Raw genomic sequence first — 16,750 nt, 5'->3', positions numbered from 1 at the left:
CACAGTCTTATGTATTGATACACATCTCGCTGTTACGATTACCATCTCGCTGTATATCGGGTGACAAAGTGTGTGTCAAAAGTATAGATACTTGTACAGAGCGTGAGATGGTAAATTGTCTACCATCCTCACTTCCTGTGTCGACCATCACCTAGTGGTTTTGTGACTTCCTGTGTGACACATTCGCGCCCTCCAGAGAGTTGCTGAGAATCGGAGTGACATACTGAGTCAGGGTGCTTGTCGAAGAAGAAAGATATACTAAGAATCAGATAGAGATTGGCACATTAGTACAGGAAGTAACTTGGATACAGGTCTCCATCCTTCGGAACGGATAGCTTTGTTTCCATGATGACTATGGATTGGTTGAGAGTGTACCTGGCAGGTGAGCTCTCCTTTCGCACTTGTTCAAGTGAAAACATGATATTGAAAGCTGAACCAGTGAGTTTGAAACCTGTTGAAGTTGAACTATCATCATCCTTTCTCTTTCTCTCAGGGCTCTTCTTGGTACCTCTTATTTCTGCGACCAACTCCACCACTCAGCGGACTTCTGCGGTCACGGAAGGTGCAGATATTAACCAAATGTTTCACTTTATCTCTGAGGGACTTTTATTGTGAAGGAAGGATCAGCTATTAACAATGTTCCACTATACCTTTCATGGGACTTAAACTGTAAAGGAAGTTCAAGATGTTAACCAAATGTTCCAGACCACTTAGGGACTTTTACTGTGAAGGAAGGACTGTACCTATATTAACCAAATTCTGAGAAGGATGGTCCAGTCCAGATATGAACCCAGTGTTCCACTATACCTCTGAGGGGACATTTACTGTGAAGGAAGGTTGAGATATTAACCAATTGTTCCTCTATAGTCTATAACGCTGAGGGACTTAGAAGGAAAATATTCCCCTTGTTGTGTGTAACCTATTGTGTCCCTACAGTGCAAAACTTTTCCACAAGTTCTGAGCCAACCACGGCAGATAAAGGCTCATCCACACTCGTTTCCAGGATACCGGCAAACATTTCCATGGTAATGTCAATATCCACTTCAATCACAGCAAATAGTCAAAGCATCAGCAAAGGGTCTTGTCTAGTTTCTTGGTCAATGCTGGGATTGTCTAACATCGGTTAGTATGGAGAGTGATTTGATAGTTTAGTATGGAGAATGTTTTGATACTTTAGTTAAGCATGGAGTTACACTTATTTTATAGTTTCTTATGTTATTGGCTTCAGTCAACACTGGGGATTACTTATTATTAGTTACTGTGATGTGTGGGCTGTTCTTAATGACGCAAGCTTCAGTGAGTAGACCCAATCTTTCACCTGGTATTGTGGATCAATCCACGCAGGTGGCGCTCGTTGTATTGGGGGCATCAGGGAAAAGTTGACTTTGTTGGGCTGAGTACCCGTGCTCAAACTGAGGCGATGGAAGCCCAGTGTAGCATTGACTTTGCTGCAAAACCTGCCATTTGGTCTGTGTAAACACTCCAATTGTAGAAAAGCCTAACCCGGAGCTACATGTAGTACATCAGTGTCCACATATCATCATGCATAAATGAAGATATCAACGCAAAAACATCAGTCCATCTCCTCTCTTCGTAAAGACCCCGTCACCCTCAGCCAGAGGAAATGCAACTACACCGGAAGCAATGCACCCCGCAACCACTTCCAGCTATTCACAGCAGCCAAACAACACAACAATCCTCGTCCAATCAACCAGCAGCCCTGCCGGAACAGTTGGCATAGTTACGGCTTCAACAATTGCAGGTAGGGCGACACACACACACACACACACACACGTCTCTCTATACAATATATCGTATATTTGTATATTTGAATTAAAGGGAGACCCTTTAATTCAGTCTACTCTCTCTCTACAGGTTACGTGTTGTTGGTGATAATAGTCTCTCTCTGTAGAGGTTATGTGTTGTTGGGTTGTTGGTGATAACAGTCTCTCTCTCTCTCTCTCTCTCTCTCTCTCTCTCTCTCTCTCTCTCTCTCTCTCTCTCTCTCTCTCTCTCTCTCTCTCTCTCTCTCTCTCTCTCTCTCTCTCTCTCTCTCTCTCTCTCTCTCTCTCTACACACGTTATGTGTTGTTGGTGATAATAGTCTCTCTCTCTACACGTTATGTGTTGTTGGTGATAATAGTCTCTCTCTCTACACGTTATGTGTTGTTGGTGATAAGTCTCTCTCTACAGGTTATGTTTTGTTGGTGATAATAGTCTCTCTCTCTACAGGTTATGTTTTGTTGGTGATAATAGTCTCTCTCTCTCTACATATTGTCTGTTGTTGGTGAGAATAGTCTCTCTCTCTCTCTCTCTACAGGTTATGTTTTGTTGGTGATAATAGTCTCTCTCTCTACATATTGTCTGTTGTTGGTGATAAGTCTCTCTCTCTACAGGTTATGCGTTGTTGGTGATGATAGTTTCTCACTCTCTCTCAACAGGTTATGTGTTATTGGTGACGAACGTTTCTCTACAGGTTATGTGTTGTTGGTGATAATAGTCTCTCTCTCTACAGGTTATGCGTTGTTGATGATAATAGTCTCTCCCTGCAGGTTACGTGTTGTTGGTGATAATAGTCTCTCTCTCTACAGGTTATTTGTTTTTAGTGATAATAGTCTCTCTCGCTCTACATATTGTCTGTTGTTGGCGATAATAGTATCTCTCTCTACAGGTTACTTGTTATTGGTGATAATAGTTTCTCTCTCTCTCCCTCCCTCTCTACAGGTTATATTTTCTTAGTGATAATAGTGATAGCCCTTGCTGTGCTTTGCTGGATCCTCATTTCTCTCAGGAGAAAATCCAGGGTGAGTCAGCTTAACTGAAGCCAACATAAAAAATAAAAAAATATATTGAAAAAACTCTTCAAGATTGGAGAAAGACTAATGAAAAGTGTGTGTGTGTGTGTGTGTGTGTGTGTGTGTGTGTGTGTGTGTGTGTGTGTGTGTGTGTGTGTGTGTGTGTGTGTGTGTGTGTGTGTGTGTGTGTGTGTGTGTGTGTGTGTGTGTGTGTGTGTGTGTCAGTGGTATTCCTTTGACTTCAAGTACCCTGTACTCCTGACGGACCCTCCTGGGACTTTTGAGACCGTCAACATGGACGGACTGAGTGAGTGTGTGTTCCTGTAGTCACAGTATCTGTGTACGCCAAGGTGTGTGTATGTTAACGTGTGTGTGTCTCTATCTCCTGCAGATATTGTTGACCTTTCACCTTTGCCAGCATCCAATGGGGAGCGTCTCCTGGACCAGGAGGTGCTCCTGCCCTATAGCGGCTTCCTCCCATTGGACACTGAGCAGACTGACAGGAAGTGGGACCAATCCGACGGAGTGTCACTTCATATAACAGAGGAAGAGCCGGAGAACAGCACTGCACTGTCCTGTGGTTCTACTGCACCCTAGTACTGTGTATGTACCCTAGTATTATACTGTCTATGTACCCTGTATGAATACAGTGTATGCATCCTAATAATGCACTGTGTATCTACCCTGTATGCATGCTGTATGTGTACCCTAGTACTGTACTTTGTATGAACCCTATTACTGTGTATCCTAGTATTGAACTGTATACCCTGTATAAATACTGTGCATGTACCCTGTATGACAACTGTATATGTATCCTGTATGAAAACTGTAATTACCCTATTCTGTCTTTTTATTTGTAGCGTATTTGTTGGTTCTTATTAACATTATCTCTTCTCCTCCTCCCCTCCCCTCCATTTCTCCAGTACCCTGTCTCCTCCCCTCCACCTCCTCCTCCTCCTCCCCTCCACCTCCTCCTCCTCCAGTACCCTGTCTCCTCCCCTCCTCTCTCCTCTCCTCCTATACCCTGTCTCCTCCTCCTCCTCCTCCTCCTCCTCCAGTACTCTGTCTCCTCCCCTCCACCTCCTCCTCCTCCTCCTCCTCCTCCAGTACCCTGTCTCCTCCCCTCCTCTCTCCTCTCCTCCTCCTCCTATACCCTGTCTCCTCCTCCTCCTCCTCCTCCTCCTCCTCCTCCAGTACCCTGTCTCCTCCTCCTCTCTCCTCTCCTCCTCCTCCTATACCCTGTCTCCTCCACTCCTCCTCCTCCTATACCCTGTCTCCTCCCCTCCTCCTCTCCTCCCCTCCTCCTCCTCCTCCAGTACCCTGTCTCCTCCCCTCCTCTTCTCCAGGACTCCTTTCTCCTCCTTCTCTCCTCTCCTCCTCCAGTACCCCGTCTCCTCTTCTCCAGAACTCCTTTCTCCTCCTTCTCTCCTCTCCTCCTCCAGTACCCTGTCTCCTCCCCTCCTCTTCTCCAGAACTCCTATCTCCTCCTTCTCCTCTCCTCCAGTACCCCGCCTCTTCCCTTCCTCCTCCTTCTCAGTCTCAGACAGAAGATAGTGGTGGAGAAAAGAGACTTAAACAAACTTAAACAAAAATAATTCAAACTGTCAAATATGAAATAAAACGATTATTTCCCTTTCTTTGTGTGGGTGTAGGAATCTGTTTCTTGACTATTTATTTTGGTTTACTTTATTTTGCATAATTTTTCCAGAAATGACACCATATGTACCAGATCGTTAAACATACCTGAAGGCAAACATTACCCATTTGTGACAAGAGAACCAAACAAGTTGCTGATCGGAGGTGCTCCTATAACGTGACGGTTTGCCACGCCACCGTGACGATAAGCTACGCCTGCGTCCTTGTAAAGGCTGTATTATACCTCACGCCTAGTCCTTGTACCCATGTGCATGATGGAGGCCGTACCCTGCGTGCGTTTGGTGTGTCCTTTGTGCACGTCTCCCTGGCCTTTAGTGGATCATAAAGGCACGGTGCAATACCAAGCATGAGTCATGTTCTGCGAGATGGAAACAGGAAACGGCGAAGTAGTGGTAGTAGTACAACGCCGGTGAATTTGGAAGACTAAGCTCTGGTCGTATAAGCCTACGACCTTTCCTAAAACCTTGATCCTTGATCTCTATGAAAATTGTTGTGAAATCAAGGAAAGATGTGGAGAATTCACAAGGATTTAGGAAAAGACAACCGTGGTGCTTTGAAGAACCCGATGGCCCACTAGGCTATTGCTGTGGTAGTACTCGTGTGTGGCGGTAGGGGGTGCTGCTGTCATCAGAGAGAGTCCCTCTGTGAGGCTGTGTTGCTGTGGTAGTACTAGTGTGTGGCGGTAGGGGGTGCTGCTGTCATCAGAGAGAGTCCCTCTGTGAGGCTGTGTTGCTGTGGTAGTACTAGTGTGTGGCGGTAGGGGGTGCTGCTGTCATCAGAGAGAGTCCCTGTGTGAGGGTCCTTCTCCGGGGTAGTACTAGTGTGTGGTGGGGGGGTGTTCTTACCATGTTGCTTCATGCAGGCTATATAAACGGGGACAACACGGTGAAAATATTACTATGATTAATATTATCCATTCATGTGGTCACATGACTGGATGCTCACCCCCCCCCGTCCACTCATATGTATCAACATTCATCCAAACTGCCTTGCAGAGGTGGGAGGTTACTCTACCTACTGAGTTACACTGGGAATAGAACCCCTGACCCTGCAGCAGGACTAGTTAGGGAGAGGTTATCTCCTAACATCTGTGTGACTGTGCCTTTCATTCATGATATAATTAACCTAACCTGGTAACTAAGAGGACCACAGATAAAATCACTAAAACAGACTCAGTATCGGTTACTTTATTTATATCATAAAGAAGATGCAGAAGAGATTAGATTATTCATTCAGCGAGAGCAAGAAGATGTTAGTCATAGTTCCGCAGTAAATCTTTGCTCCATGTGTATTTATAATAATGTGATTGTCACATTAACTATCTATAGTTTCGGTAGGCTTTCCATCTATTTTTGGTCTGTTGACATAAAATGTTGGATGATGGTGGCGATTCAAGTAGTTTAACGTGTCATGCAATGTTGGGGCAGGGCAGCTCCGTGACCGGGTTCCTCCGTATGTTTATTTGTAATATTACTCTAAACTAATTTGGTTTAGTTAACTAATTGCAATTTACTATGAAATTGCATAGTAAATTGTTAACATATTCTAATATTCAGGTATTTAAATTGTATACCAGATTTCATACCTGATTTCAACAGAGTTGTTATTGAGAAATTTGCACACATGAAAGATTGTTGGGCCAAGTTCCTCGTTGGGCCAAGTTCCTCTATACATGAAGGTCTGATAGCTTGCTTGATGGTAAGCTATGTTAGTTTGTTTGATGTTGTCGAATTGCGTTCTGTATAGGCCTGTGCCAGGCGCGTGCTGTCCATATGGGCAGGTGGGGCAGCAAACTACTTGCAAAAGCATGCTCCCAAAAAAATAGTTCCGCAGTAAATCTTTGCTCCAAGTGTATTTATAATAATGTGATTGTCACATTAACTATCTATAGTTTCGGTAGGCTTTCTGTCTATTTTTTGTCTGTTGACATAAAATGTTGGATGATGGTGGCGATTCAAGTAGTTTAACGTGTCATGCAATGTTGGGGCAGGGTATACACAGATACAGCAAGTATTACAGATACTTGCTGTATACACAGAAGATTTCCCCACAGCAGCCCTCTGAAAGGCAGTTGATGCCGATCCAATGTTGAGCAAACCACGTCTGCAAACCCTGACTTCAGATCATGCAGCAGAGCAATGGCATTGTTTCTGTATATTCTTGCGTTCTGTATAGGCCTGGCTATAGTAGCATATCTACTTTTTATTTCTACTTTTCATTAATTTATTTGCAATGCACCTGCTAAGCATATGTTGTCTATTGACAGAAAAAATAAATTTGGATATTCAATGGAATTGTTAAGGCATTGAAGCCTATTTATTTATTTATTTTTTTCAGCAGGTATTTAAATTGTATACCTGATTTCATACCTGATTTCAACAGAGTTGTTGTTGAGAAATTTAATTAGAAATACCTGATTTCAACAGAGTTGTTGTTGAGAATTTTTTTCAAAAACCTGATTTTAACAGAGTCGTTGAATTTTTTGCACACATGAAAGATGGTTAGGCCAAGTTCCTCTCTAAATGAAGGCCTGATAGCTTGCTTGATGACTTCTCATAAGCTATATTCATTTGTTTTGTTTGTTTTGCCGAATTGCGTTCTGTATAGGCCTGGGCCAGGCGCGTGCCATCCATATGGGCATGTAGTGGCTAAAGCTCCATTGTTGTGATCAGTAAATATTAGGGCTGTCAAGCGATTAAAATATTTAATCACGATTATTTTTATTATTAAATATTTTTTCTATGCTAAATATCCCTTGTAAAGAGTTCTCGTTAAAACTTCCTCTTTTAACAAGCTTATTACTTATACATATTTATCTTGATACTGACTTTCAAGTTAAAAATGTTAAAAAATGTGAGAACTTGTAGACTTGATGGGAGAACTGGTAGGTATGCGATGTGCCTAGCTTCAACAAACATCGGAACATCTTCAATACTAATATCCAAACACATAGCTTGTAGAATTTTGTTTTACTTGTGTGTGTTGATATTGATGGTGAAGTCACACAAATAATCTTTACACATCCTTCCCATCACAAATTCATATTTACATGAATACAATGACAGCTGCAAACTTGTAATAATAACATTGACTCATAGGAATTGTTTCTCCTTGAGTTCATCTTCAAGTAAAACACCACAGTGATTACAACATCACGAATTAACTTCACAAATGTGCTCCCCCGCACAAGTGTGAGGTGAGGAGTGAGGAACCTCTTACCTAAATTTTGCAACACCATTTGCGATAAATGTGTTGCAGAACTCGCACTAGTAGCTGGCAGTGGGGTGGAGACGAAGTGAAGCAATTTGTACTGAATCTACCGATGCTGACCATACATTACATACGCCAACACAGTATATGTATAACACTGAAAGTACATTACATAGCCCTATACAGTATGTGTAAATATACTGACAGTACATTACATACCCCAATACAGCTTGGTATCCCTCGAAACAGTATTCGTCCTGATGCTGACAGTACATTAGATACCCAACACAGTATTCTGAACTGATATTTATGGTACATTACATTACTACTACGGTATCTGCAATGACACGGACAGGTCATTACAGATACTAAGCAGTCACCACAACTTGACTGGAACATTTGTGAGTTGTTGAGACACCCTAGTAGCTGATGCCAGTAGTTTACCACGTAAAGGACACTTGAGTTTTACTTGTTTTGGATAATCCACTGTGTGTGAAATACTGCAAATATTGCTGGGAGGATAGTAATAATGTATTTGTATGAATTGTATGAATTTACCAATCATTCCCTACAAGCATAGGTTGGTGTGCCTGGAATGTCTTGTTGGGGTCATGGTGGGCGTCAGCCCAAGAAAGGTTGAGCACCACTGACTCATTTTATGAAAAAAGTTCAAACAAATTGCAAAATATAATATTCACCAACAATCATTAAAAATACCTTTTCTCATTCTGATTGCTGTAGTAGTTAGCACACATTTTTATTTCAATCACATAGTATGATGTCAGATTGTTGCATTTTGGATGGATACTATTTGTGTGAATGCAGTCTGATGTAAGACTCCATGTTTCATTCTAAGGTGTACAGTATTGTGGATTTAGTATGATTTAAAATTTGATGTAGCCCTTTCTATAGTATTTATACTGTATGTAAAATTACATTTTGTTTGAATAACGGTTGCATATTTTATTCATGTGAATGGGGTCTGATGTTAGGCCTTATGTTTCATTTTCTGTTGTAAATTTAGGTTAAATGTGGATTTAGTATTATTGTCTGTGGGGATATAGTTTGGATACAACTATGTAAGATTGTATGAAGGATTACGCAATATATATATTTAACAAGGGTAATTCATTATTTATAAATAAAGATATATTGTTAATAAATCTTGTTCCAGGCATGTACCCTTCTTTGAATCAAAGCCCCTGCCACTCAAAAGGTCTCTGCACGGCCCCGTCTCATGCATCAAGACAAACCAAAAATGTATAACAAGTTTCTGGAAATTGTTTGACATGAGCATACGTTGCATAATCGAATTACGTATGTGCTCTAGGGATGGGCATTTGAAGGCATGTATACCAATATTCGATAAAAATAAGAGTAAAGGCCTCCACACACCGGCGCCGCAGCGCAGCGTCGCGTATTTTACGCGCGTCAAAAGCACGCCCCTAGCACCAACAGGAGGCGGCGCGACGGCCGCGCTGCAGTATAAAATCAGGAAGTCACCTGTCAATCAACCGCAGCATAGAGACGAAACGCAATGGGTGAGTAGCCTATTGTAGCCTAGTTTATTTATTTTCCATATTTTTGGCTGAATAATTTGAAAAATGTATAATCTGCGAAGTGAAAGTATGTTTTCAAGCATCAGATCAACTTAGTTTGTAGGGCACTTTATCGTTTTATTTACTGTCATTTCTTATTTATTTTATATTTTGCCATTATTCATTCTATTGCATCAACAATTTCAATAACTGCAGGACCTTCTATTAAGCCTTTTTGGTATATAGTGCAGTCACCTTTTAAGGCCAATTGTTATTGTGTGTATTTATTGTATTGAGCTCCTGGATGGCTTTATTGATCCCCATTGGGACCAATACAGTATCTATCTATCTATCCATCTATATAGCCTTAACATAGCCACACATTTACATGTATGCAGCCAGTAGTTATCCATTTTAATTGAGCAAGCTCTTTTACATTTTATTGAGTTTTTTTTATTTCAACAGAATAAATAACTGTTGCCAGACAGAGGGGGGCTGCCCTTCTTCTCCTGTGCTGTAGGCGGGCAAGGAGAAGACGAAGGGTTTGGGTGCACCCCATCAATGAACAGAGACAAGAACAGGGGGTATGCCACAATCTGGTCCAGGAGCTCCGTGCAGATCCTGAGAGGCACACCAATATTTCAATTCGCCAATGGCAATGGCAGAACCATATGGTGCAGCCTACATGATGACCTATAATTTAGTTATTATCCCTCTCTGGTATACTCTTTTGCATATATATATGCATACTTTTTTTTTTATCCCTCGGGATAAATACAGTGATGTTATTGCTGTGCTGGATTCAGTAGCCAGTGTATTTTATTTGAGTGCTCGAGACACTTAATGTTATTTTTCCTTAAATCCAGAGACAGTTAATACATGATCTGATACCAGAGAGACAGTTAATACATTACAATGCATTTTTGAGCTTTGCCTGTGTTTTCTTTTACTTATCTATTTTATTGTATGAGAATGTTTCTATGTGAAGCACTTTGAGTCTGCTTCATGTATTAAAAGTGCTATATGAATGAAGTTGCCTTGCCTTAAATAAAAATATATATATTACAAGTAATCTGGTTTCTACCTACATGGTGTGATTATATGTGACTTGATTTCGTCTATTTCCCATTATGGTTAATGGTTTGGGTACTTCGTCCACCATTGTTGATTTCTCACCTGAAGATCCAATCTCCAGAGCTATGGCTCGCCAGGCAATTACCTTTTTGGAGTTGTCTTTGTAATGACGGGTACTTTGGTCATACAATTCGACATATTTTTCCACCTCGACGACCAGTCTCTCATCGTCCATTCTCGTAATTGTTTCTCACAAACGAAAGAGGGCAACATCCAGTGGTGAGGGGTAGATATGGAGGTGCCTACGGGACCCGGGATGTACAAACCAGCTTTTACAAAGCGCTTTTTCAGGGGCGGCGACGCTCGGGAATAGAACATTGTCTCGAAGAATAGTTGGGCGGCGCGGCGCGGAATGCTGCCGCGCGTCTAGTCGGCGCCGGTGTGGGCTAGTACACCCGGAATAACGGGGGCAGACTTTTTGACGCGACGCTGCGGCGCCGGTGTGTGCCTTAACCGGTTAACCGAACTACGAAAAAAATATATATGTATAGCGCACTCATAATGTAGCCTGAAGTTCTTCCATGGTCTGGCGTTCACTAAACAAATGTATTTGTTTTCCATCTATTAGTCAAATAAATAAGGAAATAAAAAGCAATTTGCTCAATTTATTGAGCAATTTAGAAGTAAAAAAACACTCAAAGTCAGTATGCTGAATCGAAACGGGTTGAAATGAAACAATCATTTTTGACAAGAATATGAATGAACAGTATTGCATAATTAAGGCACAAACTTAAATTAATTAAAGTTAATTTAAGGCATAAACTGAATAGATTCAAGCAACTGAAGCACAACAGCAAAAAGTATAAGTTGTAACGGGGGGGGTTACAATAGTGCAATAGTGCCACGAGCTCTCATTCCACACCGTACGAGACAGACACTGGTAGTGTGAAGCTGTCTCTGCATCTCAGACATCGCTTCCACAGCTAACACGCTATTTTATGTTGAAATGCGACGTAATCCAGGGTTCACGAAAACGTACACTGTCAACGTATGCTTTTTTTCGACTGGGTTGGCTCTCAGATATACGTGTTTCCATGGGCGAGGCTAGCACCCCTAAAATAAAAATGGATGGACAAAAGCTTGGATCGAGGGATGACTTTCAATAGATCGCAGTCATAAAGCTGCTCTGCTACTTACAACACCCTGACCCAGAATCAGGTCGTATGCAAGTGGTTTAACACCCAGTCCTTCATAAACATGTGGTGTGATCATGGACATACGACGGTTCTTTAAAAGAAAAAAGACTGATTCAGGTGAGAGACTAGGGACAGTCCATGATGACCTCTATCTTCTTTTTTTTTTCAGAACAAAAGCTATGTGTGAGACGAACCAGATAGCAGTCTTAGAATCATCCTCAGGACAGAGGCGGAAGACAAAGAGAATGGATGAATATCTTGTTGAGTCAACTTGTGGGGCAGGCAGTGATCTGACCGAATGATCTGTGAACTTGAGAGGCATTTTTCTGGTGTGAATGAGGAGGTACTCAATGGAACTCAGGCATGCAGTCCAACCCCAGGCCACTTCTTGTCTGAGCCTCATCTGACAGCACTGGCTCTGCATTACCATATTGAACTTAAGTCAGAGGAAGTGATAGTTGCAAAAAACTTTCTGAAGCACAAGAGTGAGGCTGGTACAGTTCAGGACCTGCTAGCAGTGTACAAACTCCTAGATTCTGAAATGTTCCCTTCACTGAAAGCTGTTATGCAGGTTGCCTTGACAATACCATTTAGCAGCTGTACATGTGAGCGGTCTTTTAGTGCCCTGCATCGGCTCCCTACATGGCTCAGGAGGACCACAGGCCAAAGCAGACTCCAGCACCGAGCTGTGATGTCCATTGAGAAGGAGGAGTTGTTCGAAAGAAATGAACACCAAAAGGTCATTGACAGGATTGCCACCCTCAAAGTGCGGTGAGTGACATAGAATAACTCTCCCAAAGTAGAGTGTATTACCTGCATACTTGGAAGACCCAAATGGGGATTCAGGGGAAGTACTATCAAAGATTTCCCTCTCTTTCTTTTTTTATATCTATCTTTAATTTCTAAGTATTTTCAAGACCTTTGGACTTTTTGGGTTTACCTCCTTTTTTTTTTTTTTTTTTGCTCTTGATGTGAAGCTTGTTTTATTATTCATTATTGATGACTTATATTGGTTTATAAAAGTTCAGACAGGTGTGCAACCAAGTATATTAGAGATTGCCATTTGTAAATAATTTACAGAAGATGACTTGCATTTTGCTGTCCAAGTACCTGTTACTCAGTTCAATGACAATAAAGTTGAATCTAATCAAATCGACGGTTAATCAAGTTAACGGTCAGGAAAACAAGCTGAGTGAAGAAGGTTTGGTGTTTGTTACAGGGGGCTGTCTGTGTGAACTGTCACAATAAAGCTGGTTTTCTGGAAAGGGCTCCAAAAAAAAAGTTATTTTTCAATAGACATAATCTTTTTTTTGTGTGAAAAAAAGGGTGGGTGGTGCGGCAGTGGGGCTCATTGGGTGCTCAGCACCCCTTAAGCTCTGACCCTTAGGGATGGGAATTGATAAGAATTTCACGATTCCGATTCTGCTTATCGATCCGATTCCTTATCGATTCTCTTATCGATTCTCATTGGGTGAGAAAATAAGTATAAATGTGTTTGTTTGCATTACATCTCTTTAATATCTGATCAGAAGTGCTTCTAGTATTAGGAAATTGTACATTTTCAAATCAATTGGTCTAGACGAAAAAATATATCGCTTTTTAAGCACAAATGCCATCATTATGTGCCATACAACTAAAAACACAGACTGAAAACAGCCAAGTAAGAGCTTGTGCCTTTTGGAATTCTAACAGTGCTCATTTGCATTCAACTTGTAACAAAATTAAACTGACATAAACAAAATGAAGCATTGATTAGACAGAGATTTATTAGATGGGCCTACCTAATAAACCGTTGGAACACACAAGACCGGAAACCATAGCAATGCCGGTAAACAAACCCCGAGAAACCCAATCCCTATGAGAGCTCCCCACGCTACGGCCATCCGGAGGCGACAGAGCTGTTGGCCGTGATATTATATATACAATTATAATATAGTATATAATATATTATATACTATTATATATAGAGATCCGGGAGTCGCCAACTGCAACAATCACTTTCTCCTCCATTCCGCGGTTCACCCGGACTGCAGCACTGCACTGAGTTTGACGGCTGAACGCTGATTGGCTGTTACGTTACACATGTCACTCAGTTATCACGCTGTTGAACGCTGATTGGTTGTCATCACGACAAAAACTTGTCGCCGGTTTTCTCCCGCGACAAACTCGCCCTTATACGCGTCTCTACGTTCACTTTGTATGGGATCTTGTTGCCCCGTCGCGTTTGGTTTGAACGCACAATGCGATTCTTCCTCGGCGGCGACATGTTTGCTGCGTTCTGAACCAAATCAAAGCTGCGTGTGTGTGACGTCACGACGCATTTGCCGCGACCGGAACCGATAAGCGGAATCGTTAAGCAGGCTTGCTAACGATTCCAAGGAATCGGTTGACTCGGAACCGGTTCTGAACAAGAGCCGGTTCTCGATTCCCATCCCTACTGACCCTAGTATCGCCCCTGTGTGTTTCTAACAAGATGATATCATTAAAGGTTACATAAAGTAACGGTTTAATAACACAAACGCAGGAAACACGTGAGCTGCTAGTTTAGCGAAAGCAGCGTCCCTAACAACCTGACGTCGTTGAAACATGCGAGCGAGCCGATAAAATCTTCCTAATAACTATAAAACTAAAGATCAGACACAATCACTGACTGAATATTATGCAAGTAAAAAGTATATTTCTCGCTAGAAATGTCATTAGAAACACGTTTAATGGTGAATCTGTCCTAAAATATTGCATTTCCCATTCAGTTAATGCTGGGATTTGCATATCATATGCACGCGAAATGGACGCATCCGCCCTCCACAGTAGTTAATGCTGGGTTTTGCGTATCATATGCATGCGAAATGGTCATTTGGCGTGTGTACTGCACGTATTTTGAAAGTGTCAAACCGTGCGATCTGTACGCATATTGGTGAGACTGGGTTGATGAGTTTTACTTGTTTTGGATAATCCACTGTGTGTGAAATACTGCAAATATTGCTGGGAGGATAGTAATAATGTATTTGTATGAATTGTATGAATTTACCAATCATTCCCTACAAGCGTAGGTTGGTGTGCCTGGAATGTCTTGTTGGGGTCATGGTGGGCGTCAGCCCAAGAAAGGTTGAGCACCACTGACTCATTTTATGAAAAAAGTTCAAACAAATTGCAAAATATAATATTCACCAACAATCATTAAAAATACCTTTTCTCATTCTGATTGCTGTAGTAGTTAGCACACATTTTTATTTCAATCACATAGTATGATGTCAGATTGTTGCATTTTGGATGGATACTATTTGTGTGAATGCTAGCAATGTAGCCCTTTCTATATTAATACTGTATGTAAAATGACATTTTGTTTGAATAACGGTTGCATATTTTATTCATGTGAATGGGGTCTGATGTTAGGCCCTATGTTTCATTTTCTGTTGTAAATTTAGGTTAAATGTGGATTTAGTATTATTGTCTGTGGGGATATAGTTTGGATACAACTATGTAAGATTGTATGAAGGATTACGCAATATATATATTTAACAAGGGTAATTCATTATTTAAAAATAAAGAAATATTGTTAATAAATCTTGTTCCAGGCATGTACCCTTCTTTGAATCAAAGCCCCTGCCACTCAAAAGGTCTCTGCACGGCCCCGTCTCATGCATCAAGACAAACCAAAAATGTATAACAAGTTTCTGGAAATTGTTTGACATGAGCATACGTTGCATAATCGAATTACGTATGTGCTCTAGGGATGGGCATTTGAAGGCATACCAATATTCGATAAAAATAAGAGTAACCGGTTAACCGAACTACGAAAAAACTATATATGTGTAGCGCACTCATAATGTAGCCTGAAGTTCTTCCGTGGTCTGGCGTTCACTAAACAAATGTATTCGTTTTCCATCTATTAGTCAAATAAATAAGGAAATAAAAAGCAATTTTCTCAATTTATTGAGCAATTTAGAAGTAAAAAAACACTCAAAGTCAGTATGCTGAATCGAAACGGGTTGAAATGAAACCATCATTTTTGACAAGAATATGAATAAACAGTATTGCATAATTAAGGCACAAACTGAAATTAATTAAAGTTAATTTAAGGCATAAACTGAATAGATTCAAGCAACTGAAGCACAACAGCAAAAAGTATAAGTTGTAACGGGGGGGGTTACAATAGTGCAATAGTGCCACGAGCTCTCATTCCACACCGTACGAGACAGACACTGGTAGTGTGAAGCTGTCTCTGCATCTCAGACATCGCTTCCACAGCTAACACGCTATTTTATGTTGAAATGCGACGTAATCCAGGGTTCACGAAAACGTACACTGTCAACGTATGCTTTTGTCGACTGGGTTGGCTCTCAGATATACGTGTTTCCATGGGCGAGGCTAGCACCCCTAAAATAAAAATGGATGGACAAAAGCTTGGATCGAGGGATGACTTTCAATAGATCGCAGTCATAAAGCTGCTCTGCTACTTACAACACCCTGACCCAGAATCAGGTCGTATGCAAGTGGTTTAACACCCAGTCCTTCATAAACATGTGGTGTGATCATGGAGAGGGGCGACCATCATTCGGCCGCACCCCAAGCCAGTATCTAATGTCTTTCTGCGCCGGCCCCCGGAGGGGTCGGTTATCCTGGAACAATCGTATAGCCCGGGCACTATGGTATCATCACATCTAGGGGGGATTCTGACTTAGAGGCGTTCAGTCATAAGCCCACAGATGGTAGCTTCGCCCCATCGGCTCCTCAGCCAAGCACATACACCAAATGTCTGAACCTGCGGTTCCTCTTGTACTGAGCAGGATTACTATTGCAACAACACATCATCAGTAGGGTAAAACTAACCTGTCTCACGACGGTTATGTCTGGGGCATGTACACAAAGTTGTGCTCCGAGGTTTGCAGATGGGTGGACTGCAAAAGGCTGATGCGAAAAGAGTTCTAAAATTCTGCTCAGTCTCAGCGACCATAGGCAGCCTCCACTTCTGGAAGAGACGTTGTGTTGTCTATCCCTGAATGCCATATTGTCATATGCAATGCTTTAACCTCAGCTAAACCATCATTTCATCTCTACTACTCTGCGTGCTTAAGCATTTTGCACGTTCAGTGTCTGGTTAGTTTTCAGATTGAAATCTTCTAATGTTTGGATCCAAAAAAATAAAACTTTGTTTTGCTTGTAGATCCAAATAAAATAATTTAAACCTGTGTGTGTGTGTGTGTGTGTGTGTGTGTGTGTGTGTGTGTGTGTGTGTGTGTGTGTGTGTGTGTGTGTGTGTGTGTGTGTGTGGCCTGCCAGTG

The 16,750-nt window shown here is 41.5% G+C and overlaps 2 protein-coding genes across 5 annotated transcripts in view; one reads left to right on the top strand and one right to left on the bottom strand.

Moving 5' to 3' along the window:
- Nucleotides 1-16,750, bottom strand: part of LOC132445652 (coiled-coil domain-containing protein 171-like) — a 126,698-nt gene that overhangs the window by 67,711 nt on the left and 42,237 nt on the right. The gene's annotated exons all lie outside the window — the stretch shown is intronic.
- On the top strand, nucleotides 60-4,433 carry LOC132445571 (uncharacterized). Of its 2 annotated transcripts, XM_060035641.1 has the most exons (8): nucleotides 60-382; nucleotides 494-562; nucleotides 937-1,025; nucleotides 1,600-1,762; nucleotides 2,724-2,803; nucleotides 3,020-3,101; nucleotides 3,186-3,397; nucleotides 4,111-4,433. In XM_060035641.1, the coding sequence occupies exons 1-7, from the start codon at nucleotides 346-348 to the stop codon at nucleotides 3,389-3,391; spliced, it is 726 nt and encodes a 241-aa protein (XP_059891624.1). In that variant the 5' UTR covers nucleotides 60-345; the 3' UTR covers nucleotides 3,392-3,397; nucleotides 4,111-4,433. The 2 variants fall into 2 exon arrangements, with proteins under 2 accessions (XP_059891624.1, XP_059891623.1); XM_060035640.1 differs by lacking the exon at nucleotides 4,111-4,433 and having other exon boundaries at nucleotides 3,186-3,772.

Source organism: Gadus macrocephalus, chromosome 17 (assembly GCF_031168955.1).
Source record: "Gadus macrocephalus chromosome 17, ASM3116895v1".
Lineage (NCBI taxonomy): Eukaryota > Metazoa > Chordata > Actinopteri > Gadiformes > Gadidae > Gadus > Gadus macrocephalus.
Note: the sequence above shows the minus strand (reverse complement) of the source record. Positions and strands in the feature narration are given on the sequence as shown.

Excerpts from the sequence above, each read along its gene's own strand:
- LOC132445571 (XM_060035641.1), top strand. The coding sequence starts at position 346 with ATGATGACTATGGATTGGTTGAGAGTGTACCTGGCAG. Across the intron at positions 563-936 it reads GACTTCTGCGGTCACGGAAG|TGCAAAACTTTTCCACAAGT; the intron begins GTGCAGATATTA and ends GTGTCCCTACAG. Across the intron at positions 2,804-3,019 it reads CTCTCAGGAGAAAATCCAGG|TGGTATTCCTTTGACTTCAA; the intron begins GTGAGTCAGCTT and ends TGTGTGTGTCAG.